The sequence below is a fragment of the Saimiri boliviensis genome, chromosome 20 (genome assembly GCF_048565385.1).
Source record: "Saimiri boliviensis isolate mSaiBol1 chromosome 20, mSaiBol1.pri, whole genome shotgun sequence".
Taxonomy (NCBI): Eukaryota; Metazoa; Chordata; class Mammalia; order Primates; family Cebidae; genus Saimiri; species Saimiri boliviensis.
The window spans coordinates 12861108-12888857 of NC_133468.1; the positions used below are offsets into that span (position 1 = coordinate 12861108).

Genomic DNA, 27750 nt, shown 5'->3' on the forward strand with positions numbered 1-27750 from the left:
ACCCTGGGGAGGCTGCTGGCTGTGTCTCAAAGACCTCACAAGGTGGCATTTACCTTGGCGAATTCCCCAGCCTCTGGCAGTGAGCCTCAGAGGTTTGGAAGCCTGATTTTGCTGGCATACCCAGAAGAGACTCATCTGTTAGGCGAATACTCCCATTAGCTCAGATCATGTGAGCAACGTATAAACCACAATGAGAAATGCAACTGCTGTGCAGAACAAGAATGCTGAAGTTGTCATGCCTGGCATTGTCTCTCCCTGAGGCAGAGCTGCCTGGGGAGCACATTACAATAATGTTTCTTGGTGAACCCAGGCTCATCGGGATGCTGGTAGAACCACTCAAATGTTTAATGGCAACAGGCTCTGACCATCTGCTGCAGGCTATCCTCAGGAGGGAAGCAGCTGACATCAGGATTACACAGGCCTTGTCCACGATCAGGGCAGGAGTTCCCTGGACAGGCTTGGTGTGGACCCTGCCAGCTGACTTCTGTTCCTTGAGCTGCCCTGCCCCATGCCCAGGATGACCACATAGCACCTGGGGTCAGATTCCTTGGCCAGCTGGGACTCCACCCAGCTTATCTGGTACCCAGCCCTGAACTGCTACTGATGGCAGACCTGGCTGTGATCTTTATACTATATCATGTGCTTCTCCAAGACTAGAGTTGTTTCTGGGCCATAGACCATATTTTCTGCTCTCTTTTCACCTAGATGTAGAGGAGGCCTTAGGGTTGGGGGAGCAACAAGATGGAAGGAGGCTGGGTCCCTGAGTGACCACATGGAGGAAAGCTTCGGGCCCACCAAAAACAGTTATATGAATGATAAAAACAATTTTATGTGTTAGGCTACTGCAATATTGGGGTTTATTTGTTACAGCAGCTAGGGTTACCTTAAAGTACAATTGTTCTAGCCTAGGCCTACCTCCTTGAGATTATGGTTGTCAGCCAATGGAGCGCTAAATCTTTGGAAAGACTTCAAATTTGTATTCCAATACCACCTCTAGGGTCACTCCTAAAGGTGGCTGATGGTGCATGCTGTGTATGGATTTTGCTCTCCTAAGTTCTAACTTTGGTTCCCCTTGTCCCTCCCAAATGTAAGCTGATGTTACTTGGAGATCCCAAGACACAGACACTATATTGCAAGTGGGATTCTGAAAGTCCAGCGATTTGCACAAATCAGCACACAAATGACTGAAATGGTCTTTCACTCTGAAGGAGGAGTTTAAACACACACATACACAAACAAAGAAACATACACTCACAAAAGCAGGTGGGAGACAGAATAGAGAGACAGTCTGCACTGAGCAGATGGAGCCGTGAACATGGACTTGGTCAGAACCAGAATGCAAGTAAACTCCATCTATCTTCCATGCCAGTTATGTTCAACTAGTAGTGACTGCTTGAAGCATTGTGTTAAGAAGGATTCTGAGGTCACATTCTAGCTCAGAATAAAAAAGTCTCATAATGAGGGATCGATGTCTGCATGGCTGATGGAGATGGGAGGGATAGCACATGCCAGGCCGTGTCATACTTGTGCTAAGGAATAGGATTGTGGTTGCGGAGGAACCTGCCTTAATCCAGTCTGCCGCCTGAGACCCATGGGCTCACACTGTAATAACCCAAACATTGTTAATTTCCAAACGAGTGTCTATTATGGAGCAGACATTTTACATATACCTTTTCGATTAAGCCTCACAGCAACCCTAGAAGGGAGGTGTTAACTCTGTTTTGCAGATAAAGGATCTGAGGCTGAGAGAGAGTAGGTGACTTACCCAAGGCCACAGGCCCAAGAAAGGCAGAGCAAGGTTCCAGAACAGCACTGCCTGGCTTCTGAGTCTGTGCACTTCACCATTATGTGGAGCCTTCCAGTGGCATCTGGGTTGAGAAGGGGCAATGCACATCAGCCCCAGAGTCTGGCTGCTGAAACTGACAATGGTAGGCGAGAGGGAGGTGGGTTTGTCTCCCAGGAAGCTCAGACGGAAGTAATACAAACACCAAAATGTTTTGGGATTGGATCTTCCTACAGCCTTTCTCTGTCTCTCAAGTTGGTTTATCACTCCCCTAAAGTTTTGGATGACAGCCAAGGAAAGAAGGACGAGAAGGAAGGAGATGGAAGATTCTTGTTTTGTCAGTTCCAATGATGTGTGAGGCCGTAGGGAGGGACTGTGGAACTGGCAGTCAGATCTGGGATGCAGTCTACCATTGCTTCAAGTTGACGGTGCAACTGAAGAAAACAGCTTTCCTGAGCCTCAATTTCCCCAAGTGTCAGACGGAGCTGATACTAGGAAGCAGGTGTAGAATCTCTGAGACCTAGGGGGATGGATGGGCCTGTCTTCTGATGCTGTCCCTGCACTTAGCAGCTGTGTGATCTTGGGCTGGTCCTCACTTCTCCTATCTGAGCTTCAGTTTCCCTGTCTCTAAAACTGAGACAAAAACAGCATCTGCTTCATAAGACTGTGTGAAAATTAAATGAGATAATTTAAGGGCAGTACCCAGCACAGTGTCTGATGTTGTATACAAAGAACGTGCTTCCTCTCTCTGTGCACAGGCACACACACAAACACCCTTTAAAGAACTCCTCCTGTTTGACACATAGAGTCACAGCGTGGTACTAGAAACTTGTGGACAGCCTGCCTCCATTTCCACCCTTTGCAGTTTGAATAGGGTGCTTTGTAAACTCAAAGAAATTCAGCCTAGATTCTGTTGATCTCTTCATGCTTTCGCTCACCCTGTGTCTTTGCTTGAGTTCTTTCTACCTGATTTCTCTGCTACATCTTTCAATAATAAGAACAATTACAACAATACAAATGACAACAACCAATCAATTCTCCCTCTGTGGAGGGCTTGCTATGGGGCAGGCAGCCGCTGCCTGCACTCTACATGTTTACTTTTTCTTCCATACTAGTATTACCCATCTCCCTCCCTTCCTGCCTCCCTTTCTTGACTTTGTTCCAGGATTTGGGGGAATAATAAATCAACTCTGGAGACAGATAAAGGCTGCAGGCAGCTCTAATCCAAAAACCACTTTGGTCTTTCCATTACCTCCTGTCTTGTGCTGCCTCGGAGACAAATTCCCTCCCTCACTCCATTTACACTTTGTTTTCCATACTCTTCCCAAAGAGCCAATATGATCAATATTACTAACCTTATTGGACACAGGAAGGAAGTGAGGCTCAGCAGAAGTACTTCCCTAGGGCCACACAGCCAGGGGAAAGCAAGTCCGGGATTTAAATCCAAGGGTCTTTGATCCCCAAACCTTATTCATTATTCAGTAGAATAATGAATAAGCACGTGAACCCAAATGCCTGCAGACCATCTCATCTTTCTCAACAATCCCACCAGCACCACATGACTCATTCAGAGGACAGTCTCAGGCCAGATTGCCAGAATCAGGGGATTCAAGGTGAAGCTGAGCCACACATGTTCTACCATAGAAACATACAAAGTCTCTGGTCTATCATTATTGACCATGTATCAGCTCAATGTTTCTACTAGTAATGGAAATAATAAATGAGACCAATATTAATAGCTGCTGCCATTAATGGAGCCCTCACTATGTGCCACACCAGTAAGAACCATGAGAATTCTATAATGCTGGTGTGAGATTATTCCTCTTCCACAGAAAGAACAGAGGTTCCACAGGTTCCTCTGACTTGCTTAGAGTAGAGGGTGGGTGGGCTGTGGAGACACTGACACCTGAAATCACTTCTGTAATCCCTCCTGCCATTGGGGAGGACTTGCTGCCAAGAAGAACATCTCCGGAGCCAGGACATGCCTCTCATTCCTGCTGCACTGCAAGGTCACTGAGGAGGGAAGCTTGAACTCTCTAGAATCAGCTGGCGGGAGAGGCCGTGTTCCCCACCTTTCCCTGTGATCAGTTAGCACAGAATCCAGGTAGAACAGGCCCTACCTCTGAGGGCAAGGTGGTGGGTACAAGAGGTCCGGCTAAGCTGATGTCTGAGGGCTTCCAGGGGCAGAGTAGGTGCCAAGAAGTCTTCCCAACCTGCCAGCGTTTCTGAATTGCTCATGCTGGCAATGCTGTTAATGCAGGTATATTCTGATGTGCCTGATAACCCTCATGTTATCTTCAAAGATGAGACGTTTAACTCTGATGAGTTCATCCAAGAGAACAGCCTGTGTTTTTCTGCAAGTTCATCCCTTCATTTCACAAATATTTATTGAAGACTTGACGATGTACCAGTCATGGCATTGTGCTACGTGCTGGAATGCAAATGTCAAGAAGGCAGCTTACATTAAAATGATTCTGAAAGTACCAACCAGGAATAAGAGAAGAAATCTGGAGGCATGGGATCCATTTGTCTTATTCTTTCCTACTTTTGAGAAATACACCTTGGGGAATTCAAGTTCTGGGGATTGGAAATCCTTCTGTGTAGCCTAGTCAAAGAAGACAGTTTGGACAAAGGGAATGATTGCCTCAAATTCCCCAGTGCTATCGACACCACTACCACCATCATCTTATCAACAACACTACTACTCACACCATTATATCATTACCACCGTCACCACTCTCAGCCCTACCGCTATCATCATGACTGCCACCATCACTACCTTTCATCACAACTACTATCACTACCACGATATCACCACCATCGCTATCATTACTACCACACCATCATCATTACTGTTATCATTATCAGCACCATCACCATCACCACGACCACCACCTCCATAACCACCATCATCACTACCACTGTCACCATCATCACTACTATCACCACCATTACTACCATCATTACCATCATCACCATCACCGCCTCCATAACCACCACCATCACTACCACTGTCACCATCATCACCACATCACTACCATCATTACCATCATCATCATCACCACCTCCATAACCACCATTACTACCACTGTCACCATCATCACTAGTATCACCACCATCACTACCATCATTACCATCATCACCATCACCACCTCCATAACCACCACCATCACTGTCACTACTACCACACCATCATTATTACTATTATCATTATCAGCACCATCACCATCGCCATGACCACCACCTCCATAACCACCACCATCATCACCATCACCATCATCACCACCATCACTGTCATCATGACCTTTACCATACCACCATCACTGTCATTACTACCTACCATCATCATTTCTATTATCATCATCACCATTACTACCATCATCACCATTGTCACCACCACCATCCTTATAATCAACAACATCATCTATACTATAATAATCGCCATTACCACTAATATTGTCATCCTCCATCATCATCATCACTACTGCCATGAAGTCCCTACTGTCATTACTGTCACCAACACCTCTGCCATCATCAACAATATTACCCCTTTATATGGTTTGCCTCTACGTCCCCACCCAAATCTCATGTTGAACTGTAGTTACCAATGTTGGGGGAGGGACCAGGTGGGAGGAGATTGGATCACGGGGGCAGTTTCTCCCATGATGTTCTCATGATAGTGAGGGAATTCTCATGAGATCTGGTTGTTTAAAAGTATGTAGCACGTCCCCCTTTGCTCTCTCTCTGTTCTACCACCATGTCAAAATGTGCCTGCTTCCCCTTTCGCCTTCTGCCACAATTTTAAGTTTCCTGAGGCCTCCCCAGCTATGCCTCCTGTACAGCCTGTGGAAATGTGAGTCAGCAAAACCTGTTTTCTTCATAAATTACCCAGTCTCAGGTAGTTTTTTGTAACAATGTGAAAACAGAATAATACATCAATAATAATCATCATCACTAATAACACCACCCCTATCACCACCATCACTACCACCAACACTATGAGCACTATCAGATCACCGACATCACATCATCGTCACTATCACAATCATTATTTGCTATGACCATTATCTCATCTAATACTGATCCCCACCACGCATGCACTGCCTTCTAGCTTACTAAACACATTCATATTATCTCACTAATCCTGATGTCAATCCAGTGACTTGATACCATGATTGTAATTGTTTAACAGATGAAGAAGCTGATATGCAGAAATGGGCTGAACAATTTCCTCAAACTACACAGCTCTTAAAGAGTAAGCTAGAACTGGCCTTCAGTTCAATTTCACCCAACACACCATACCTTTTTCTCTCCATCAGCTCTAAGCTGTTATGGAACAGCCTCTAACCCGCTATGTTTTTGTGCCAAGCCACAATCTTTGATGTTCACATCTTGTGAAAATGCTGTTGGTGGTGGTGGGGGGGCGGAGGTTGGTCCTCAGAGTCATGCCCAAGTTTCTCTGCCACATGAATTCTAATTAAGGAATCCCAAGTCTTTGTGTAGCTCTGTGAAATATTAGTTCAAGTCACCAAGTACCAGTCTTTTGCCTGCAACTGTCCTGGGCTCCTCGAAGATGCTCGGAAGGGAAGAAAGAAAGGTCCAGGCCTTTGAGGAAAGGCCACTCTTGCTGGAGAGTCAAGCGTGTTTATAGGGAATGATGATAGAACAGTTCAAGGTAATCAATAGCTAAATCAAGGGGGCAAATAATAAGTCCCCTGGGAGAGGAGAAGGATGAATCAAATGAAAGCTGCAGTGATCATGGGGAGACAATTGGGACATGGGTGAGGGTGAGAGGGCACAGTCTCAATCCCACTTACTCAGTCTTTCCTCATCCTCGCTGTCCATGACCTCCCGGGACCTTGTCCCACTCTCCTGAACATGGACAGCCCAACTCTGCTCTTTGCCTCCCACTTCTGATGGCATCCTCTTTCAGATAACATCCTCCAAGTCACAAGCATACAAAACATCACTGTCACTTTTCACTCTTTTCTGCTTCTTGTTGCCTGCCTTTGTGACTTTGCTCATCCTGTCCCTTCTGCCTAGAACTTCACTAACCTAAATTCCTGCTTGGGCCAACCCCTAGCTCTTTTGTCGAGCTCTAATGCCACCTCTTTGGGGCATCTGCTCTAATTCTCGAGCCCCAGCCTCTCAGATAGAGGTGCTTTCTCCCTCCTCTGAATCCCCACAGTGTTACATAATCTACAATGTCCTCTAGTTAAATGCTCGGGTCCAGCCTAGTCCAGTGATTCGGCATGCAGACACGAGACAAACCATCTGGGTTCGAATCCCAGCTCGTCCACTTACGAGAAGTGAGACATTGGACATTTGCTTATGCCCTCTAGTCTTCAGTGTCCTCATGTGCAAAGAGTCTAGTAATAGTGCTTGCTTCATTGAGATACTGTAAGGCTTACCCAAAACCAAGATGCTAAAGTGTCTAGCACATAGTCAGCCTCTATAGATCTGTTGTTAATGTAATTATCTTGACCAGAGAGAAGTTCCTTGGGGACCAAGACTGTGTCCAACATAACTCTAAACTTCCAGCAGCTTCTTCCTCAGGAGAAGGCAGATGGGAGCCAGACTTGCCTCCAGCAGAGGCTACATGACATGGACCAATGTGTAGAGTGGTCATTCAGCAAGAGAAAAACAAGGGAGGGTGGAATGGTAGCACCAGGTGAGGACAGATGCAAAAGGCAATTGGAAATGGCAGAGGCTCCCTAAGAAGATCAGGACAAGACTCAGTATTCATTGTAGTCCCAGGGTTTCCTACCTCCCCTTATAATGCACCCTGAGGACATAACAAATCATAAGGTACTTCCAGGAAATGAGTGAGGCCTGCATTTGGAGTGTCAACAACAAGGGCTTTGGAAGTGGACAAAGTTGGTGTGAATCCTTTTCTTCCACTAGCATCTAGGGTACTTGGGCAAGTCACTTCTTCCCAATCCTCAGTTTCCTCATCTATAAAATAGGGGGATCTGTGCCTACCTCTCATAGTGTGAGATTTCATCTGCTACATGGGAGTGATCATACTACCTCCCACATAGGGTTGCTGTGAGGATTAAATCTATGTACCAAAAGCGCTTAGAGGGGTATTTGGCACAGAGTGCTGCATAAATGTCATAAGGACGACTTAAATGTTATGTTTGTTAATGTTGTTATTTTGTCAACACCTTGCACAGTTCCTGGCATGCAGCAGGTGCCCAATACAGATCAGTTTTTTCTTTTTCCTGTCTGGTTCCAACTCCAGTGCTGAAATACCTCACAGGCACACTGAAGAGATGCTTAAGGAACAAAACATCTCTTCGGCGTGCCTGTGAAGCAAAGTAGAGGCATCAGAAATTATGGTTTGAAAGCATATTATACTTCAGAAAAGTCACTGAAGTAGTCAACATGGGAAAAATCCAAATTCAGCAGACTTCCTTAGACTTATTTGACTGTTTCTCCTTTGAGTTGCCTGTGTAGCCATTGGCAGGGCTGGGAGGAGAGGATCTGATCACTTCAGTGTTAGAGCCTGCAGGGCTTAGAATCCCTAATCAGAATGAGAATCCCTAATTCCCCAGGGCTGGATGCATGCAAAGGGGGAAGAAAACAAGGGAAGCCCCTTGCTGTCCCAACTTTGATGGGTGGAGAAGCCTCCTGGAGACGGCCCTGCTGGGTGCACGATTTGGCCAGCTGGGAGAGAAATACATAGGTGAATCCCAGAGATGGAGAGAAAGTGCAGCCTCAGCCACAGGGATGCAAATACTCCGGCTTCCCCAAGGCAGCTAGAAGCTGCATGGTCTCCAGCAGAACACTCCTCTCACTCTGGGTCCAGGGTTGGCATGGGTGAGGAGCCGATAAGCCTAGAGAGGCTGTCATTTTTGGTTCCTGGGAGTTGGGAAACTAGCTGTAACTGCTTAGCCTCTTCCCGGGGCTCAGAGGCTTGCTTGTCCTGGATATGCCCTCCAGCTGCAGGCAGGAGGCCAGGTGGTGGAATGCCTTGCAATCAGATCCGCTTCAAGTCCTTGCTCACTAATCACTAGCCAATCAAGAACCTCCCTGCACCTAAGTTTTCTACTCTGCAAAGTGAGAATAATAATGACACCATCATAGGACTCCTAAAAAATAAAAAGATTTCGTTTTTTTGGTTGGGGGGGATCCCTGCCAACACAGAGTTCCCACTAGACCCCCTGGAAAAGGCATTTGACTTTCATTCTCCAGGCCCTGCCTGTGTCCGTTTAGACTCTTACTTCGGTCACATTTTCTGGCTTCAAATGTGACCGAAGTAAGAGTCACATTTGAGGCCAGAAAAGGCTTCAAAGCCTCTGCACAGAAATGAGGCTACCGGTCTGCTCTGGGATTCTGAACATTATCAGTGAAATCCATTATGTAGGCAGGTGTCTAGTTGCAGTCCACATGGCTCTGTCCTGCACCCTGTCCTGGCCTGTGCTCTTAGAAGCAACTTAGATAAAGACCTAGAGTGTCTCCTTATCATATCTTCAGGTAGCAGAAAACTTGGAGGTACAGCTAAGATGAGGGCTGGCAGAATCAAGATTCAGAATCTCACTTGGCTGGAATAAGAGCTAAAATGAGTAAATTAAAACTTAATGGCCGGACATCGGCCTGCATTTCTTTTGTGTTGTTAAAAAGAAAGAAATAAAGAAAAACAGACAAGCTTGATTGCAGAAATGCAAATCTGGAAATCTTACTGCATAGCAATTTCTATGAGACGAGACGAGCAGGGCTGGGGTTCAGATGCCAGGCCTGACACTTGAGCTGTGTGATTGTGGTCAAACTACTTACCTTCTCTGGACCCTATTTTCTTATTAGTAAAATGAGGCTTCAATCAGAAGTCTTCAAAGGGCTTTTCAGGCTTAATATATAATTTTACATAATACAATACATATATTTCCATAATCTGTGCTTTAGGCCAGTATTTCTCAGACTTCAGTGGGCATGTAAAGCATCTGGTGAGCTTGTTAAAGTGCAGGTTCTGACTGGGCAGGTCTGACTGAATTGAGACCTGGGACTCTGTATTTCTAACAAGCTCTCAACTGATGCTGAGGCTGCTGGTCTGAGGGGCACACTTTGGGTAGCACAGACCCAGATGGTAATAATTTGCCTTTAGAGCATTCTATGTGCTGACCACTGTATATTACACGGATGATTGAATTTAATCCTCATAACAATCTGGGAGGGAATTATCAACAATATCCTCATTTTCTAGATTATGCAGAGACGAAAGTCCACAGAGGCAAGGTAACCTGCACAATGTCACACAGCTAATGAGTTGCAGAGCCAGGATTTGAATTCTAGGTTTGCCTTACCAGGAGTATATGCTCATAACTACCATACCACATACATAGGTGATTCGGGCCAAAGTGTGGCTCAGGAAAGAAAGAAAACAGACAGGAGAGCAGTAATGTATTTGCAAACGTATTAGCAAGTTCTGGTGTTTTTTTCTTTGCAGTGATAACCACTTTTAAACTGACTGGCCTCTCCTTGCCCCCCTGGACCATGTGAAAACTCAGATTGATCTTGGTCCCTGATTCTGAACGTTTGCAATTCTAGCATACTTGGGAGCTATTTGAATGCTCTATCTTCACTGACAGGCAATGGTGGCTATAGCAAAGGGAGAAAATTTTAGTTCACATAAATGATTAGAGCAGAGGAGAGATGTTTAATCCTGTTAATGAATTAGCAAATTGGCCTTCTGCCCCCAATCATATCATATTCAGGCTTCCACAGTATCAGATTAAATGGAAGCAGATCTGGGGGGAGGTGGGGTTGGGATGGGGCTAAAAGTATTTTGCTCAGGGCATGCAGGTGGCTCAGTTGTTCTGTGTGGCTAACGAGGTGCTTCACTCTATCCTTGAATGCCTTCTCCCCGATATCCATGCACCCACTGTGGCTGTTTTTCTACCCAGGTCCCTAAGGTTCTGGAGGCAAAGCCAGGAGGAGAGGAGGTTGGTGTGGCAGTTTCCAGCTCAGGCTCTGGGATCAGCCAGAACCAGGCTCTGCGGTTCCCTTGCTCTGTGACCCTGAGCAAGGCACTTTCCTTTTTAGAGCCTCGAATTCCTCAACTACAAAATGAGAACCGTAACAGCATCTTATCCTCCAGGGTTGGCATTAATAAAATAACACAGGAAAGGGCTGAGCAAGGTGCCTGGTACTGGGTAGACGCCAGAGTGATTTGAGCTAGTATTATTATCCACCTTGAGCTAGTATTATTATGACCGGCATTTTCATACTTAGCTGTTGGGAATTGCTTTTACCATCTAAAGTTGACAGCTTCCCTTAGGAATCACCAGAGAAACTGTTTAGGGTGCCAGTGACCATGGATGTGGTGGTCCAGGATCCCAGGGGCTGGGAATCAGAGGCCGCAGCTTGAAGGGATTGGGAGATTGCCAAGGGTCACACAGTCATCGTCCAGGTGGAGCAAGGCAGAAGGAAAGGACCTGCCCTGTGATGGGAAAAAGGCAGCAGCAAAACCAGCACCGCCAACTCACCTGGCGTGCAGCACCACGCTCACTTCCTCCTTGGTCTCATGCAGCCCTGTACAGAGACACTGTCATTGTCCCCCTGCCCCCCCCCTTTTTTTTTTGAGACGGAGTCTTGCACTGTTACCCAGACTGTAGTGCAATGGTGAGATCTCGGCTCACTGTAACCTCCACCTCCCAGGTTTAAGTGATTCTCCTGCCTTAGCCTCCTGAATGGCTGGGATTACAGGAGTGTGCTTCCATGCCCAGCTAATTTTTGTAATTTTAATAGAGATGAGGTTTCACTATGTTGGCCAGGCTGGTCTTGAACTCCTGACCTCATGATCCACCCACCTCGACTTCCCAAAGTGCTGGGATTACAGGTACGAGCCACCATGCCTAGCCCATTGTCCCCATTTTATAGAGGAGGAAACTGAGGCCTGGAGAAGCTCAGATATGAACTGATAAAAGGGAGATCAATCCCAAGACTCTTATTTTAACGAAGCCCTCCTTACCACAATGCAATCCTACTTCCAGCCTCCTGATTTCGGTGGCATGTGGGTCCTACTTCCCCCACCACACAATGAGGCTTTCAGTCTGGCCTTAAATAACAAGATTTAATCCAAAGTACTACTCCCATGGCTGGGATATGGGAAGCTAGCAATATCCCAACTGACTTCAACTACTTCCAGAAGGTGACCTATTTAACATACTACCTGGAGGAAGGTGAAGCATTTAAAGAGAAGAAGTTTCTCTGAAGGTCCTAGGACTATTAGGCTCTCTCTCTCTCTCTCTCTCTCTCTCTCTCTTTCTCTCTCTCTCTCTTCTAAATACTGCTCCTTCCCTGCCTGATGAATGGGAACACCAGCTCCAGGGCGATTATGCAGAATTTTGCATAACTTCTCCCCAGGAGCAGACCTGGATTTCTCATCCGCACCACCGCATTCCCAAGAACACACACTCTGGCCCATCCATCCTTACCTCCATGCCGCCAGCATCCATCAAGTCTGGATGCAGAGCCAGGCCTGACAGAGGCCCTGGAATAAGACTCAGTCCCTGAAGCTAGTCAGATAGATAAATGTTTAGACCCGTAATGACAACCTCATAGTGTGTCAGAATTGTAGTGAGGGAAAGCAGCAACACCTATACGAGAACAGAGAAGGGAGAGATGTTCTCTGCCTGCAGAAGCCTGGAAGGGCTTCCCAGAGGGGTGGCATTGAATGAGGCCTTGAAGGATGAGTAGGAGTTGGCCAGGTGAATGAGGAGATGGAGGAGGAGGGAGGATGAGGAAGCCAGAGTGGATGTTAGGCAGAAATGACATCAGGGAAGCAATGCTGAAGGACAGTTGTGGGATTGGCTAAGCGAACAAATAAATGAATGGGTAAATATACAGATTCTGATCTCACCCAGGCAAGGCAAGGGCGAACCTGAAATGTAAGGGAAGACAAGGGGAATCACTATGAGTCAGTCCTTGCTTTTGTTTCAGCAAGAGAATGAAAACCTAGAGACATCTCCTCACCTTCCCCAAAGACACTGTACGTCTACCAGTATCCAAAATTCTTGACTGAATTTGTATTTTTCGACTTTGGATAGCATGACTATCAGTGCTCTTTGTGAAAAGATAGTCTTTTAATTATAGCTGTTCTGAGACTTAATTATTCATCCATTTATGGACATATTCATTTATTCCTGCAGTCATTTATTTAGTCATTCTTTCTGTCATTCATTTGATAACTCATTTGCTGCTTCATTCATTCACTCCTTTACTGCTTCCCTCATTCATTCTATCATTCATCTTTTCCCTCATTTGTTAAAGCATATGCTCACTTACTCACTTACACATTTACAAAGCATTCATGGAGCAAGGCCCTTCCAGGTAGACAAAGAGGTTGAAGCCTTGGCCTTTTTCAGAGACCAAGTCAAAAAAATCCCACTTATTTTAGGCAGTAAGTCCTTCCCTTCTCTCTTGCATTCTTTTCCATCTCTCTCTTTATCTTGAGATCCACCGAGCTTCTTCTGGGATTGAGGGAGCAGAACTGTGCCTGGTGCTGGGTGTGGGTTCCTCATACCTTTGTGATTGTGGGGGGAGTGGGAGTAGAATCACTGCTTTCAGCACTTTCCTGCTAAATGGTAAACAGATTCAGTACATTTCATGGGCAAAGCCAATTTAAAGCCAGCAGACCGAATAACAGAATTCATTCCGATCAGAGGGCTGGTAACTGAAATTCCAGTGGGAAACTAACTTTTCCTGCAGGGTCTGCAATTCTAGGAAATAATGGAGAGTGGCCAGCCATTCCATTAAGTACCTACTATGCGCACAGAACCAAGCAGAGCGTTGTGAAGGATGTGTTAGACATGCTCCTACCCCCAAGAAACCTGCCCTCTGGTGGTGGGAAAGGGGGTTAACACCTCCATTGATTGTCTAATTCCAAACATGACTGTGAGTCGTAAGAAATTGTACACCTTAAAAGAATATGGGAATTCACACAGGAGAAGTCATTGCTTTCTGGGGCTTGGAGAAGGCTTCCTGAATATGGAAACTGCTGAGTGAGACCTTGGAATGCGGGTGGAATTTTAAGTATTAGACAAGGCAGCAAGGGGTGGGGTGGGGGAGTATTACAGAGTTAAAAGGACAGGCAAATATGGAAAGACGGGTAAAGACCAAAGCGCAAACATTTCTATACAGTAGGATTCTCCTTTCACTGATAAAGAAACTGGTATTTACAAAGTGAAACGACTTGCCAATGGCCCCTTGAGCTCAGGACTGTGTGACGACAGGGCTGCTGCTTCTCTACGCCTCTGTCTCTTGTCAGTCTCCCAGATCTTTAGGTTAAAGATGCTGCCCTGACCAAGAAAGTCCAAACCCAGCCTCATCAGGTACACTCTGCTTCCATAAGTTCTCAGAGGTGCTCTTTGATTTAGGAGCAAACATGGGACTGATCAGGAACAGTGCCATGTTTGACACTCTACTAACCAGTACCATATTAACCACCATGTGCCCCTAGAAAAAGCATCTGATAGCTATGGGGTTGAGTTTGCTCCCCTATGCTATGACTGTTCTGGAGATCTGAAGTTCAGCCTTTTCAGAAAGTTCTGCATGCTTGTATTCAGTCGTGGAGGATTTCTCACCCAGCCACCTTTGCAGTGTGGGGTTATTTCCTTGTAGGCAATTCTCTGTTGAGATGGTCTTGGTCTAGTGATGTTGTCCCTAAATTCTCCTGCCCCTCTGACAAGCCTAGCAGCTGCACCTGTCTGGTCCTCCTCTGGTTCTCCTCAATGCCCTAGTCTGTCTCACTTACCCATTCAAGGCCAGGAGCAGTGTCCTTGGTGTGCCAAGCACACGCAAAACTGTCAGAGCCAGAAATTCTATCTGGGACTGGGACGCAGAGGCTGAATCCCAAAAGCAGGGCTCTTCTACTTTTAATTAAAGACACACAAAGATTCTAAACAGAAAGAAGGACAGGAAGTGAACTTGAATATTTTTATTCAGTCGCATGCTTCTTAAATTACTTTAGATTTCTGTTGCCTTTAGAGAGCTCTCCCTGAACACCCAGGTTGGACTGGATATGTTCTTCTTGCAGCATTAATCATGCAGAGTTTTTGCCCTATTTAAAAACTATGTATGTTTCTAAATTGTATTATCAAAGCATTCAGGATTTTAATTAAGCAGGCTTTGATGTTTTCAGAACAAGCCACAGAGTAGAGGTCAGTAGGGGTTGCAGCAAGGGACAAGCATCTGTGTGCCTGGGTTTTTGGTCCCAGGTATCTGAATAGGGCTGGAAGAGGTTTCCAGAAATGAGCTGTTAAGACTCTCAGACATACCGCCTACTTAGAAAATGGCCTTACTCTGGACATTTGGAGGTGCCGAACAATAGAACCATAAATTGAATAGTACCTAAATTTGCTGACTGCTTATTATGTAGCAGAGCCTATGCCAAACGCTCAACTTGCATGATCCTTGAAATCCACACAACACAATAGCTCTTTTAAGATGGTAACTACTACTATCCCTGTTTTATAGTTGAGGAAAACAAGGCTTAGTCATACAGCTAGTAAGTGGCCGAGCCTGAATTTGAACCCAGCAGGGAGACTGATTCCTGAGTTGAAAATCCCAACTGCTCTCTTCTGACTGCTTCTAATTAGATCCGAGCCTCACGTCTCAGAGATCATAGCAGCAGTTCTGGTGAGAGCATCAACCACAAAAATATTAGAATTTGAGAAATAAATGGAACCTGAGGAAATGCCTAATGTAAATTTCTCCTTTACAAAGGAGAAACTGAGACCTCAGTGGGAAAAAGTGACCTGGCCAGGATAGGATCCCTGACCACTAGCCTCCCCAGCCGGGGCTCCCTCCAGGTTTCCAAGCTGCCTGCATGAAAGGGTCTTCTGCTGATTAGCATTCCACTGTGCAAGGCAGTGAGATGACTGCTCCGGGGGCAGAGGCCTGGGGGAACATATGCAGCTGGACCCCTGGACAACTCACACCAGCATCAGGCTCTGTGCAGGAAGGGCTGAGTGTCCAGTGCTTCGATAGCTTGTCTTGGGGGTTTACCCATTGGCCCTGAACCTGCTATGAGCCTCAAACAAACATTGTTGTGAGAGTTAAATCTCACAATAACGTTTGTCAATAAAACACCTGGCACTATGGCAAGCACACAGAAGGGACACACTGAATGCTAGTACTCCCTCTTCTTTTTCTCAGAATCCTAGGAGACAGAAGCAAAGACCTTTGTACTTTGGGAATCCTGTAGGAATTCATCCAGTGTGACCTGGATTTTGGGGTAGGAGAAGGAAATGGTAGACAGCAATGTCTGCGCTCTTACTCTTTTCCCAGCCCTATGCAAGGAGCTCCATTTTCATCGTTCATTTGAACCTCACATCCTTACAACAACCTCCTCTGGGTCCCTGGTGGCTGCAGCCAACCCAGTATATGAGGCAGAGTCCCCCCTTCCTCTACTTCCTACATACCCAGTTTCCCTCCAGGAAGTAGTATACAAATTTTATGGATAAAAAACTGAGGATTAGAGAGATGGGGGGATTTGCCTAGGGTCCCAGAGTTAGGGAGTGATGGAGCTGGGATGCACACGCAGACTCCACTTGACGCTAAGGCCTGAGATCTTTCTGTGACACCCTGCTCCCAGGAGGGCCACAGGCATTGAAAATATTCAAAAACAAGCCCCCGAGTTTCCTGTCCCCACAGTCTCCTGGCCTCTGAGACCTCATGGTGGTTGGACAGATGATGACGGAGAAGACCTAGATTTGGTGCTGAAAATTGTCCCCAGCCAAGCAGCATCCCAGGATCTGCAAGAGGTGAGGCGTAGAATGCCAAGACCTTAGGCTGAGCTTTGCAGACCTGTTCTCAGGACTGGTTAAAAGGCAACAGTCCCTTCCCTCCCAGCAGGACATGTAACTCAGCTGCACAAATGGGTCAAAGCCTCTTTCTATGTTCTAGGCTGTGAATATTAGAATTTGAGAACCAAATGGAACCCAAGGAAATGCCTAATGTAAAGTTTTCCTTTTACAAAGGAGAAACGAACGCATCTTTTTCCAGCCCTATGCAAGGAGCTCCATATTCATCATTCATTTGATCCTCACATTCTTACGACACCTCCTCTGGGCACCTGGTGGCCGCAGCCAACCCAGTATATGAGGTAGAGTCCCCCTTCCTCTACTTTCTGCACCCAGATATCTCTCTCCTTGGCACTCAGCCAGCCTGATGCCACTGGGAGCTGGACCAGAAGCTGGACCCCTTCTTCTGGGGAGTTTCAAAGACACCTTACTTATGGGGATCTCCGTGGTTCCAACCAAGGTGAGACCAAACAAGTTCTAAGAGGAGGCTTGTTGTTCACCTGGGGTCCCTTCCCCCATTACACTTCTCACCATTGGGCATATGGGGTAGAAGCTGTAACTCCCGCCTGTATCCAGGATGGGGGCTCTGATGGTAGAACTTGAATGTTTAAGTGTCAGGCTACTTAAAATTCTACCACTCACAGTGACATCTGAACATTAAACAAAACAAAACCCATCATTTCCTGTTTCCTAACCACTTCCAGTCTCTTTATTCCAACTAACTTTCTAATTGCCGGTTAGGAAACCTGCATAGTCCTCCATGGCCCAACCCACTGGTCCCAACTTCACCTGGACCCATTTGAAGACTCTCCCACTGGTGGTAAGATCAGCCACGTCTCGGCTGGGGACAGGTGGCGATGGAACAGCATCCAGGCAGAAGAGACTCCAGGATATTATGCTTTTTAATCCTTGATGTAAGCTCAGCTCCCAGCCAGCCCTCCATGGTTGCTCCTGACTCCCTGAGCCACCAGGACATGAGCCCTGGGAGTTTTGCCACCTGACAGCAGCTGATTCCTTTTGGCTTGCAGAGGTTTTAGGGGTGCAGACAGAACGCTCTCCCTGATGAGGGGACTCGCAGGTCTGCACCTGGTATAGCGGTCTGGGAGGAGTGTGGGAGCACCCTCACTGAGTGCGCCAACGCCAGCTGTCATGGGAATGGGAAGAGCTTCACCACACTTCCACCAGAGAATCCGGCCACCCCCACCTGTGAACATGTCTCCTCCTTCTGCTCCCAGAGATTTCCCCAGAGTCCCGGCACATGGTGCCCCAGAGGGGTCCAGTTGCCGCTGGGGCAAACGTCCACTCTGGCTCCCTCCTCTGGGTGTTCATACCAACCCTCCCGCCGGATTCTCTGTCCTTTGGATACAAGCACCTGTCCCAGCTCCTCGTGGAGAGGGGAGTCTGGACTAAGGGAGCCAGGTGGCACACCCCACCTCAGCGCCCAGCACCCCCAAACCCAGATGGGGGAACAAAAGGAAGAAGGAGGTGGCTTACCTTTCGAGGGTCGCCTTTGTTTGGTTTGCAGAGAAGAGAAGGTGCCCATGACGGCCCCCATGGCAGCGAAGACTTGTGTGCGAGTTGGGACCCCGGGCCCTGCCCCTCCCCTTCCCTGGAAAGAAACCCCTGTGGCTTGTCTACTCTGAATTGGAGGAGAGAAGGGCGCCCGGCAGCTCGCCTGCAGCTTGGTATTCCGCGAGCGGGCTGGGAGGCTTCTGGCTTCCTTCTTCAGCCCGGCTCATGCGGGGACTCAGGGCCAGGCGCTCCCCGCGAGCCTTCGGAAGCGCTTCCCAGCGCGAGGACCCGGCCCGGCGGGTTCCCTCGCCCAGGGCCGAGGACGGTGCCCTGAAGCCTGCCTGGCACTGGACACGGGGCCGGCGCGCCCGCCCGGCCGAGGTTGCCGAGCCAGCGCCGCGTGCGGTGCGGGAGCCGCGGTCCGCCCGCCCCTCCTGCCGCACGCTCGGCTCCCCTCCCGGCGCTCGGGCTGGGTCTCGGAGGGCCGAGTACCAATCATGAATGAACAGAGCCCGGACCGCGCGGCGCGGAGCCACAGCGCGCCCGCCTGCTGCCTGCTGACTGCTGCCAGCGCTCGGGGCGAGAGTCGGAGCGGCGGAGGGGGCGGCGGGCGGGCAACCACTGAGGGGCGGGGTGGGGGTGAGGGTTGCACGGGGGCGGGGGGCGGGAGGAAGCCTGGCCCTGCGCCCGCACTCCGCGCCCGCACCGGAGTGGTATGCGTGGGACCCCCCAGGAGGATGCGACTCTAAGAGACAGACCCGGGGCTAGGCACCTGGCTGATGGGTGCCGTTCAAGGGGCAGTAGATTGAGTGGCCCCAGGGAGACACTTTGTGTGTGTGTGTGTGTGTGTGTGTGTGTGTGTGTGTGTGTGATGTGTGCGCGTGCACGCGCGCGCGCACGTGTCTCTCTGTGTGTGTGTGTGTGTGTGTGTGTGTGTGTTCCTGTGTGTGGTGCATTGTGATTTCATTCGACTTCAAGGGAAATATTTAACCCACTGCCTGAATTCATGGGGTGGGGGAAACTCTGCCTCACCCAGAAAGGGGTGAAGAACACATCTAACTGGGTTGTCATGGGAAGTAAGAAGGTGCCCTCCTGCTTCTCGGTCCTTGAGGGACCAGCAGAATCCTCCCATGCCAGAGCCTACCTTCACTGACAAGGAGTTGAGGAGAGGAAAGGAGCCCTCAGCCCCTCTGGGCCCTTGCTCTCTCATTTTTCTCTTCTCTTCTCTTCTCTTCCTCTTTCTTTCTTTCTTTCTTTCTTTTTTTTTTAGATGAGGGTATCCTTCTGTTGCCCAAGTCGGAGTGCAGTGGCAGGATCTTGGCTCACAGCAGCCTCTGACTCCCAGATTTAAGCAATTCTCCTGCCTCATCCTCCTGAGTAGCTGGGATAGCAGGTGCTTGCCACCATGCCCAGCTAATTTTTTGTATTTTTGGATAGAGACAGGGTTTCATCATGTTGGCCAGGCTGGTCTTGAACACCTGACCTCAGGTGATCCACCCGCCTTGGCTTCCCAAAGTGCTGGGATCACAGGCGTGAGCCGCCCTGCCCGACCTGCTCTCTCATTTTTCTGTTTTTTCCTCCTTGTTTCTCCCTCTTCTCTCTCTCCAGCTCAATAATTTATTAGCCATCAGCTCCCAGGCATGGGTTGTTAGTGCTTGAAGGGGCAATGATTAGATTTAGAAAGCCATTTCCCTTCTGTGAGTGGCTTCTCACCCAAAGGGCATAGTTTGAGTCCCTGCCTGTGGACTCAAAGCCTTGTGGTGTTGAAATGCAAGGTTTGCTTCCTGGAAGGTGAAAGAAGAGCTTCCCCTTCCCCAAGTCTGAGCTGCCTGGGTTCTCACTGAGACCCATTTTGATTGACACTGAGAATCCTTTGTCCAAGCTGCTCCCCACACTCCCACCCAGCCATTTTCTCTCTGCCACACAGAGACACACCATGTTAGCAGTTCAGAGAATCCCCGGACATATGGCCTCATAAACATGCATGCATGCCCATAAAGTCCCACAAACATATGGGCACAGGTCCTTAAGTCCATACAGACATTGCTATTGTACACACAGACAGACACAGGCTCATAATACACTTACAGTTGCACCCCACAAAGACAGAGAGACACACAACCACGCAGGCACACAGATGCACACACGGCACAAAACCGCATCACAGTCACCACATTCACACAAGCTCAATGCCACCCAGGCACAGGGTTGGACCTCCAGATACAGGCCCCTTGAAAGCTGCTTTCTTTAATTGCAGCTCATGAGCTGTCCCCTCAAGGCTACAGGTGGCTGGTGACTTGGCCAGGGTCCCTGAATACTTTTCTTCACCTATGCAGCATTTAACGCTTTTCTGCAATTCCGCATGTGACCTGTTTTCTGCAACAGGGGAGGTGCACTTACTAACACACTTCCTTGCATTTGCATTGCCCACTGCTGTGAAACCACGTTGTCCACATGCTGCCCGCCAAAGCCCTGTGAATTAGGCAGGTGCCTGACCATCACCACAGAGAGAAACTGAGGCTTACTTAACTTTGGAAATTTGCCTAAAGTTGCCTGAATGTGGGATTAGAACTTGGGTTCCAGCCTCTGTCATGGTCTCCTGGGGAACCCTCTTCTCACAGATGAGGGCACTGAGCCAGAAAGATCTGGTGTGGGTCCCACCAGGTTCACAACCTCTGCTTTCTCAACTGCCAGCTCAGGGCTTGTCCAGGCCGGGGAGGCCTGGAATCCTGGAAGATGGGGTAGGCGCTGACCCCTGCTCATCTCCTGTCTTATCTGTTGAGGAAGGGACCATGGGGGGCTGAAGCCTGGGGTCACTAGAGGACCGAGTAGGATGTTCAGGATTCAGGGGACAGAGGAGAGCTCTTTGCTGAGAAAAGAGTGAAGCAGCCCTGGGCGTCTTTGCCAACTTCTCAGACACATCACTGGGGGAACACCAAGCTACTTCCCCCTCAGGGCTCTGCGAATTTTCACACTACCTGAATGACCATGAGGACAGCACTTGAGAAGTCACAAGAGGCTAGAATGTCATCCTCTCGTTTCTGCTTCCCCACAACCCTCTGAGGAAGCAGAGTGCAGACGACTTGCTCCATTTTGCAGATCAGAAATAGCAAAGTGCTTCTGGACGTGTTTGTAATTGGCCGCCTCTGAACAGTGGGTATAAAGAGAAGTCACCAAAACAAAATCCAAACCATTGAACATGAATTATGAGGTCTTTCTCGTGGTCTGTGGCTTCTCCTATGCATCCTCCCTGACTCCCGGTGCTCCCTTTGTGGCTCAGCCATCCAGACCCCTCACTATTTCTCAGGTGTGTACTGTGCATCTGCTTCAGGGCCTTTGCACGTGCTATTGTCTCTGCCTGGAATGTTCCTCACCTCTTTTTCCATCTGGCCACCTGCTGTTTACCTGGAATATCTACTGCAGATGTCATCTCCTCCAGGAATCCCTCCCTGGCCCTGAGTCGGTGCCCTGCTTTTTTTTTTTTTTTATAGCACGTGGTCGGTGCCCCGTGGTTTTTATAGCACTCAGTCTTCTTGTCTTATCAGAGCACCCTTTACTTTGTTTCTCATTGTTTCTTTCCCCACCTGTCTCTCCCTCTGGACTGTGTTAAATGATTTACATACTGATTTAACTCTCTACTTTCTGCTTATTTCCCAGTTTCTGACAGGGGTGCAGTCAATCTACAAATGAATGAACGAGTCGATTTTCTTTGCTCAGTGACCATGTTAGTAAGTAGAAACTGATGATTACCAGATCATCCTTGCCCCTGAAAGGAAGATATATGCTCTCCCAAGTGAAGATTCATTCATTCACTTATTCATCCAACAAATATTTATTCATTCGTGTATCTACCATGTACCAGATGTTCACATGCACAATAGCTCATTTATTCCTGCTGACGCCCTGTGCCTTAGGTATTATTCGCAAATAAACACTCACACGTGTGCACGCGCCCACTGTACAATACAGTCAACATCACCAGTGAGATGCTCAGGGAATGTGTCTAAGTAGGAGAACACAGGTAAGTGTGAGGGGCAAGAGAGAAAGATGATATAACAGGACCTCTCCCTGCCTCCTGGGAACTTGCAACAGAGAGCAGAGAACTGCATGGGGACAGAGGGAGTGATAGAACAAATGTGCAGAGGGAGTACCGAGGAAGCCTCTCATCAGTCACGCTGACTGTAGGAGCCATTTGTCCTGTTGTCCCTGCCATGATGTACTCACTAAGGTGACCTTGCCAGCCCCATCCAACCTGAGCTTCGGCGGCCGTGGCTCCCTTTACTCGGAAAGGTGGGCTAGCTCACGCACTGTCTCCAGCTCTGACCCTCCTTCATGCACCCTTGGATGGACTGAATGTTTGTGTCTCTCCAAAATTCCTATGTTGGAGCCCTAAGTCCCTATGTAGCTGTATTTGGAGAAGGGGCCTCTAAGAGTCTAATGAAGGTTAAAAGAGGTCATAAGGGTGGGGCCCTGATCTGATAGAGTTAGTGTCCTTACAAGGAGAGACGCCGAAGACCCCATACACAAAGAGGTCATGGGAGCGCACAGGGAAAAGGTAGATGCAACCCAAGGCGAGAGGCCCCACCAGACGCCAACTCCTCTGGTACCTTGATCTTGGACTTCCAGTTTTCAGAACCATGAGAAAATCAATTTCTGTTGTTTAAGCCACCTAGACTGGAGTGTTTTTTTAAGGCATTCCAAGCACACTGCTACACAATCCCAGTGTCAATCCATGCACTCAGAAGGTTCTGGATGCAAGGCCTTCCTTCTGCCATGAGTTTCTATATAGGACTCTGTAGGGCACCCCTCTGAGGCTGTTCAGGGAGGAAGAAGTGAGGTTGCCAGAGACCTGTGGGAATCCTGTGAAAACATGCATGTGCTTTTCTGAGTTTATGTAACATACAAGCCCTGTTCTTTCCGCCCCCACTCCTTTCTTCTTCTCTGTATCTCTTTCTTTCTTTATTTCTTCCTCCTGCTCCTTTCCTTCCTCCCTACTCAGTGCTCCCTTACCCGTATTTCTTCTCGTCCTTGCGGACAATAGTCGTTCCTCCCAGGCACAGCTGTAGCGTAGCGTCAGATTGAGAGCGTGAATTTCGGAGGCTGTTAGAACTGGGTTCAAACACTGAGCTTGCCCCTTTCCTCTGACACTGTCGGCATGATGAGTACTGTCTCTGAACCCTGCTTTCAGCTTCTTGTGAATTACGTTCGTAATTCCTTTAGTAACTAGTAGTGTTGCTGTGAGGGGTTGGTGACATAATGTTTGTAAGGCCCTTAGCAGGTGCCTGGCACACAGTGTGGCCCATTATTGAAGGTGGACTGCCCGATTCCTGTTGCTGTGGACCACGCATCATGATGGGTTAGAGGGGTATAAAAATGAGTAAGCCAGAGCCTTTCCCTCGGCTTCCATCTTTGCTCTTCATCTGTTTGATAGGAAATCTATTCTCAGGGTCCCCATCTGGTATTAAAAGACTCAGATTAGTTAAGGAAGGCAATGCAGTTGGCACCTGATTATGTGCAATTCAGCACTATGCTTGCTGCTGTCTTGTACCATTTCCCAAATGTTCTGCATGCATAAGTCTGGCCTCAAATAGACTGGGAGCTTTTAGAAAGCAAAGGCCGAGTCTCCTGCTTTGCATACCTCCTCTCCACCGCCCCCATCCACTGCCACTCAGTCTGGCCCAGAACATCCTAAGTGTTCTACAAATACTCAAACTGAGATCCTTCAGGGCAGGAGAAAGGTGTCATCATTTACCCCTGAGTTCAGATGAACCCAATCCCATGACCCCTGGTATGTACACCTGGCCCTTAGCTTCATCTGTGAAACAGGGACCCAATCATGTCATGAGGTTGTCGTGAGAATGGGGTGAGATAAAGTAAAGGGAAAGCACTTATCGCTCTGTAAAGCACTCTGCAAATGTCCTTTATTTGCTCTGGGGCTCATTGGATCATTCATTCATTCATTCATTCATTCATTCAATGAATGCTTATTAAGCACCACCTACCTTCCAGGCACTATTCTAAGTATATGGATCAATAATGAGCAAGAAGAGGCATGAGTACCTGCTCTCAGGAAGCTGGAGGTCTAGGGCTGAAGACAATCAAATCATCTCCTCATTGCAAATTACATCCAAGCTGGGAAGAAAAGAATGGGGCAGTAAGTTCAGGGTAGCAAGGGCTTGGAGAAGCCAGGCAGGATCACCTTGTGCAAACAGTGAAGTGAAGACATAGGACATATATGTCTTCAGAGGGCAGGAAAGCACATATAACTTTCAGGTCAAGGAGATCAGGCTTCAAGTCCTGGGTTTGTTTTGTGACCTTGGGCAGCTTATTTGAACTTTGAGCCCTCATGTTTGCAAGCAGAACAGTCCCAGCAATGTTGATGGAGGTCTCAGGGTGAGGTTGAAAGCGATCGTGGTTACAAAAGTGCCTAGCACAGGGTGTCTTTGGCTGGGACACAGTCCTGGTCCAGAAAACACAAACTCCATGCCTCACTTTCCCCTTCCAGCCCCCTTTGCTTGCACCTTCTCCCCTGCTTCCCCAGGAGGAAGAAAAGACCTTTGAACAGGACTTGAGTTTGGGAAGCAGCTCTCCCGGGCTGCATCCGTATGCATCAAATATGGCCTCATCTGTCGAAGCTGATCATGTTCTGAAGGAAGCAGGACTGCTGTGGGCTGCAGGGGAAGCTGAGGAAGCCAGGACACAGGCTGTGCCCTTCCTGTCCTGATGGCTGCACTGCCCAAGGAATCCCCCTTCACGCTTCTGTGCTGCTACAGTCTCCACCAGAGCTGAGATGAGTTCAGACAGAGTTCAGCCACCCACGCAGCTGGGACACTGGCGGTAAAGCCCTCTGAGTTACTTAGATTCTGCTAGGAGTGTCTGTTTGGTGGGGCGGGGGCAGGGGTAGTCAGGGAGAGGGGAAGGATATTCCTGGAGACCAAGGAAGTCATGGGTGCCAGCACTATGCTTGGCGCAAGGCAGATACTTTCTGAATATTGATCAAATGGGTGTCTGGGGGTGGACGGAAGGCATTCATCCCTTAGCTGTGTGCCTTTAACTTCTCTGATCCTCGGTTTCAACATCTATAAAATAGGTACAATAATTACACCTATGTCTTAGGGTTGCTGTGAGGATTAAATGAGTAGAAGCATTTAAATACTTTAATGTGGTACTCCCAAGTACCACAAGGTACTTTCAAGGCTCATGAGAAAGGTAGGTCATTAACATAATCACTAAACTTCAATCATTCATTCGTTCATTCACTCACAACTTTGTGAGGGCATCAGTGAGAGCCTCCTGCTCATCACACCCTAGGGCTCGCTGCAGAGTTTGATGTTCACTGCATTAGGGACTCACGGTCTGAGGGCGCTTAGATAAACAAGCCACTGTAACATCCCAGACTTCACCAAGATCCTCTCTAGCTCTGCTGCTGAGAGTCAAAGGGACCGAAGTCCTAGGGACTCAGCAAGATCAGGAGTCCAGATCAGCCTAGGATGTGAAGGTCAGGGTGGAGCAATCAAGGGTGGAGCTAGGTAGAAAGGGATGCGGGCTAGAGGGAGTGGAAGTGAGACTTGAGCAGAGCAGGGCTGAGGTGGGGTGGGAGTGGCCCTGGGCAACCGCATTTCCAGGCCACAGTGGACAGATGAGACTGAAATGATGGAGCAGTGGAGACAGATGTTGTAGTTAGCGTTCCTTGTCTTTCTGAAGTATATGCAAAACGTGGCTCCATAATCTCCTTGGGTAAATGTCCAAGAGTCAACGATGCTTCCTCCCCTGCTTTAGTCTCCTGAGGTGATGGAGTAATTGCATCAGCAGTGGCGGCCACTATTTATGGAGTTCTTACTGTGTGCCATCGCATGCCTGATCTCACTTAATCATTTCAATAGCCTCATAAGGAAAGACTCTCATTATCTCCTGTTTTATATATGAGGCAGCTAAGACACAGAGAGGTTAAGTAACCTGCCAGAAGTCACACAGTGAATAGATGGTGGAGCTGGCCTTGAACTTAGATGGTCTGACTCTGGAGCTCATACTCTCCATGTAGCTCCAAGCCCTCCTACTGCTCTTGCCGCTGACTTCTAGCACTGTTTCTCTAGGGAGGCAGCAATTCACCGGGTACTCACAGATAGAAGAAACTGGTGCACAGGGGAGGGACAAGGGTCCCCAACCTTCTGAGTGGCGGTTGATGCTCCACTTAGTGCCTGAGGGCTGCAGTTTTAATTACCAGCCGGCCCGGGTGCACATAGGATCTCACCCTCTTCAGCTCCTGCAGACTGAAGACCTGAGGAAGTGAGAGGGAGGGGAGGATGGAACAGTAACCCTGCTGCTGCCTGATGATTAGTAATCATGCCAGTGATGAGCTGATGAGCACGCCCCTGGCCCTGCACGGCCCGCTGAACCTGTCAGAGCTGGCTCCGGGCTCCCAGGCTTTCTGCTCCCAGCATTGCTGCTGCTGCAATTGGAGCCCGAAGAGGGAAGAAACCCAGGAGGAGGGAAGGAGAGAGGAATCGGGGAGAAAAGGGTCCCAGCTGCCGTCATGCTGAGGGCTGACCCTGGGACAGGACCTGCAAAAATGAGGCAACATAAAACTGAGATATTAATGAATACATCTTGCGTTATTTCCTATGACCACACACCCTGCCGCATGTTTGAGCTGTGGCGTTCACTGCCTGTGGCAAAGGTGGCACAGAAACAATGGTCACGTCTTGGATTTTTATATGAAAGGCCTGGAAGATTATGTGGCCAGCAGGAGGGCAGGAGGAAGAGGGGTCTGCCCTTGCCCTCCACCTCAGGTGGAGTTTGAAGGTTGGTTGTCTGTTCAGCACTGAAGCCCCAGACTTTGGCGGAATGTGGGAGCTGAGAGCACACTCCGGCCTTTCCAAAGTGAAGCCTGGGAGAGTGAACACAGCCCAGGGTCCCCCTCTAAGGCCTGCCGCCTCCTGTGTGTACCAGGAGCATTGCATAACCACTGGCCTGTGTGTCTTTTTCAGGCAGAGGTTCCTGACTTACCTCTCCTGGGCAAGTCTGGTAAAGAGAAGGGAATCTTCCCCTGCACCCAAGAGCGGTGTGGTCCAGAAAACCCCCAGAGAGCTTCGAAGGCCCCAGCTGCAAACTGAATGGCACAGTGAGCACAGAATGCACAGGAACCAGGACTTCTTGGGGTGCCTTCCTGGAGGGATGATAGGGCTGCTCACCAGAGGTAGAGCCCACTTTCATGCTCCATGCTCCATAAGCCTACCCCAAAACATACAGGCAACACTGGGGATGGGGCATCCTGAACTGATTGAGAGTTCTCTGCCACTGAGAGGAATGGGAACTTGGAATGGAAATTAAGTTCAGTGATTGAAGCAATAAGCAAAGTAACTTTCTGACACATCAGCGTGAGTTAGTTACCTGAAATTCTCAGCTATTCCTCAATGATCCTCACAATGCCACTATAGTAGGTACTTCTCTTTTCTCCATTTTATAGCTAAGCAAACTGAAGTTCAGAGGCATGGTGTAATTTGCCAAAGCCTCAAAGTCTGAGTGATCTGTAGAGTCTGGGTTAGAACCCGATCTCTCTGCCTTCAAAGCCAAGGCTATGATCCACTAAGGAAGGAAAGCAGATGGGAGCAGGGGAGGGAAAAGAAAGAACTGGAAGGAAACAGCAGTATT

At 48.3% G+C, this 27750-nt stretch overlaps 1 protein-coding gene across 3 annotated transcripts in view; it reads right to left on the bottom strand.

Annotated features, from left to right (window-relative positions):
• KCNIP1 (potassium voltage-gated channel interacting protein 1) overlaps window positions 1–27750 on the bottom strand; it is a 334879-nt gene that overhangs the window by 195006 nt on the left and 112123 nt on the right. For 2 of the 3 annotated variants that reach the window (XM_003936161.3, XM_074390397.1), the window contains exon 1: window positions 18082–18687. The exons of the other annotated variant lie outside the window; for it this stretch is intronic. In XM_003936161.3, the coding sequence (XP_003936210.1) occupies window positions 18082–18142 (61 nt within the window). In that variant the 5' untranslated portion in view covers window positions 18143–18687. Of the gene's footprint in view, window positions 1–18081; window positions 18688–27750 lie in introns of those variants that run through there. 3 annotated transcript variants of the gene reach the window in all.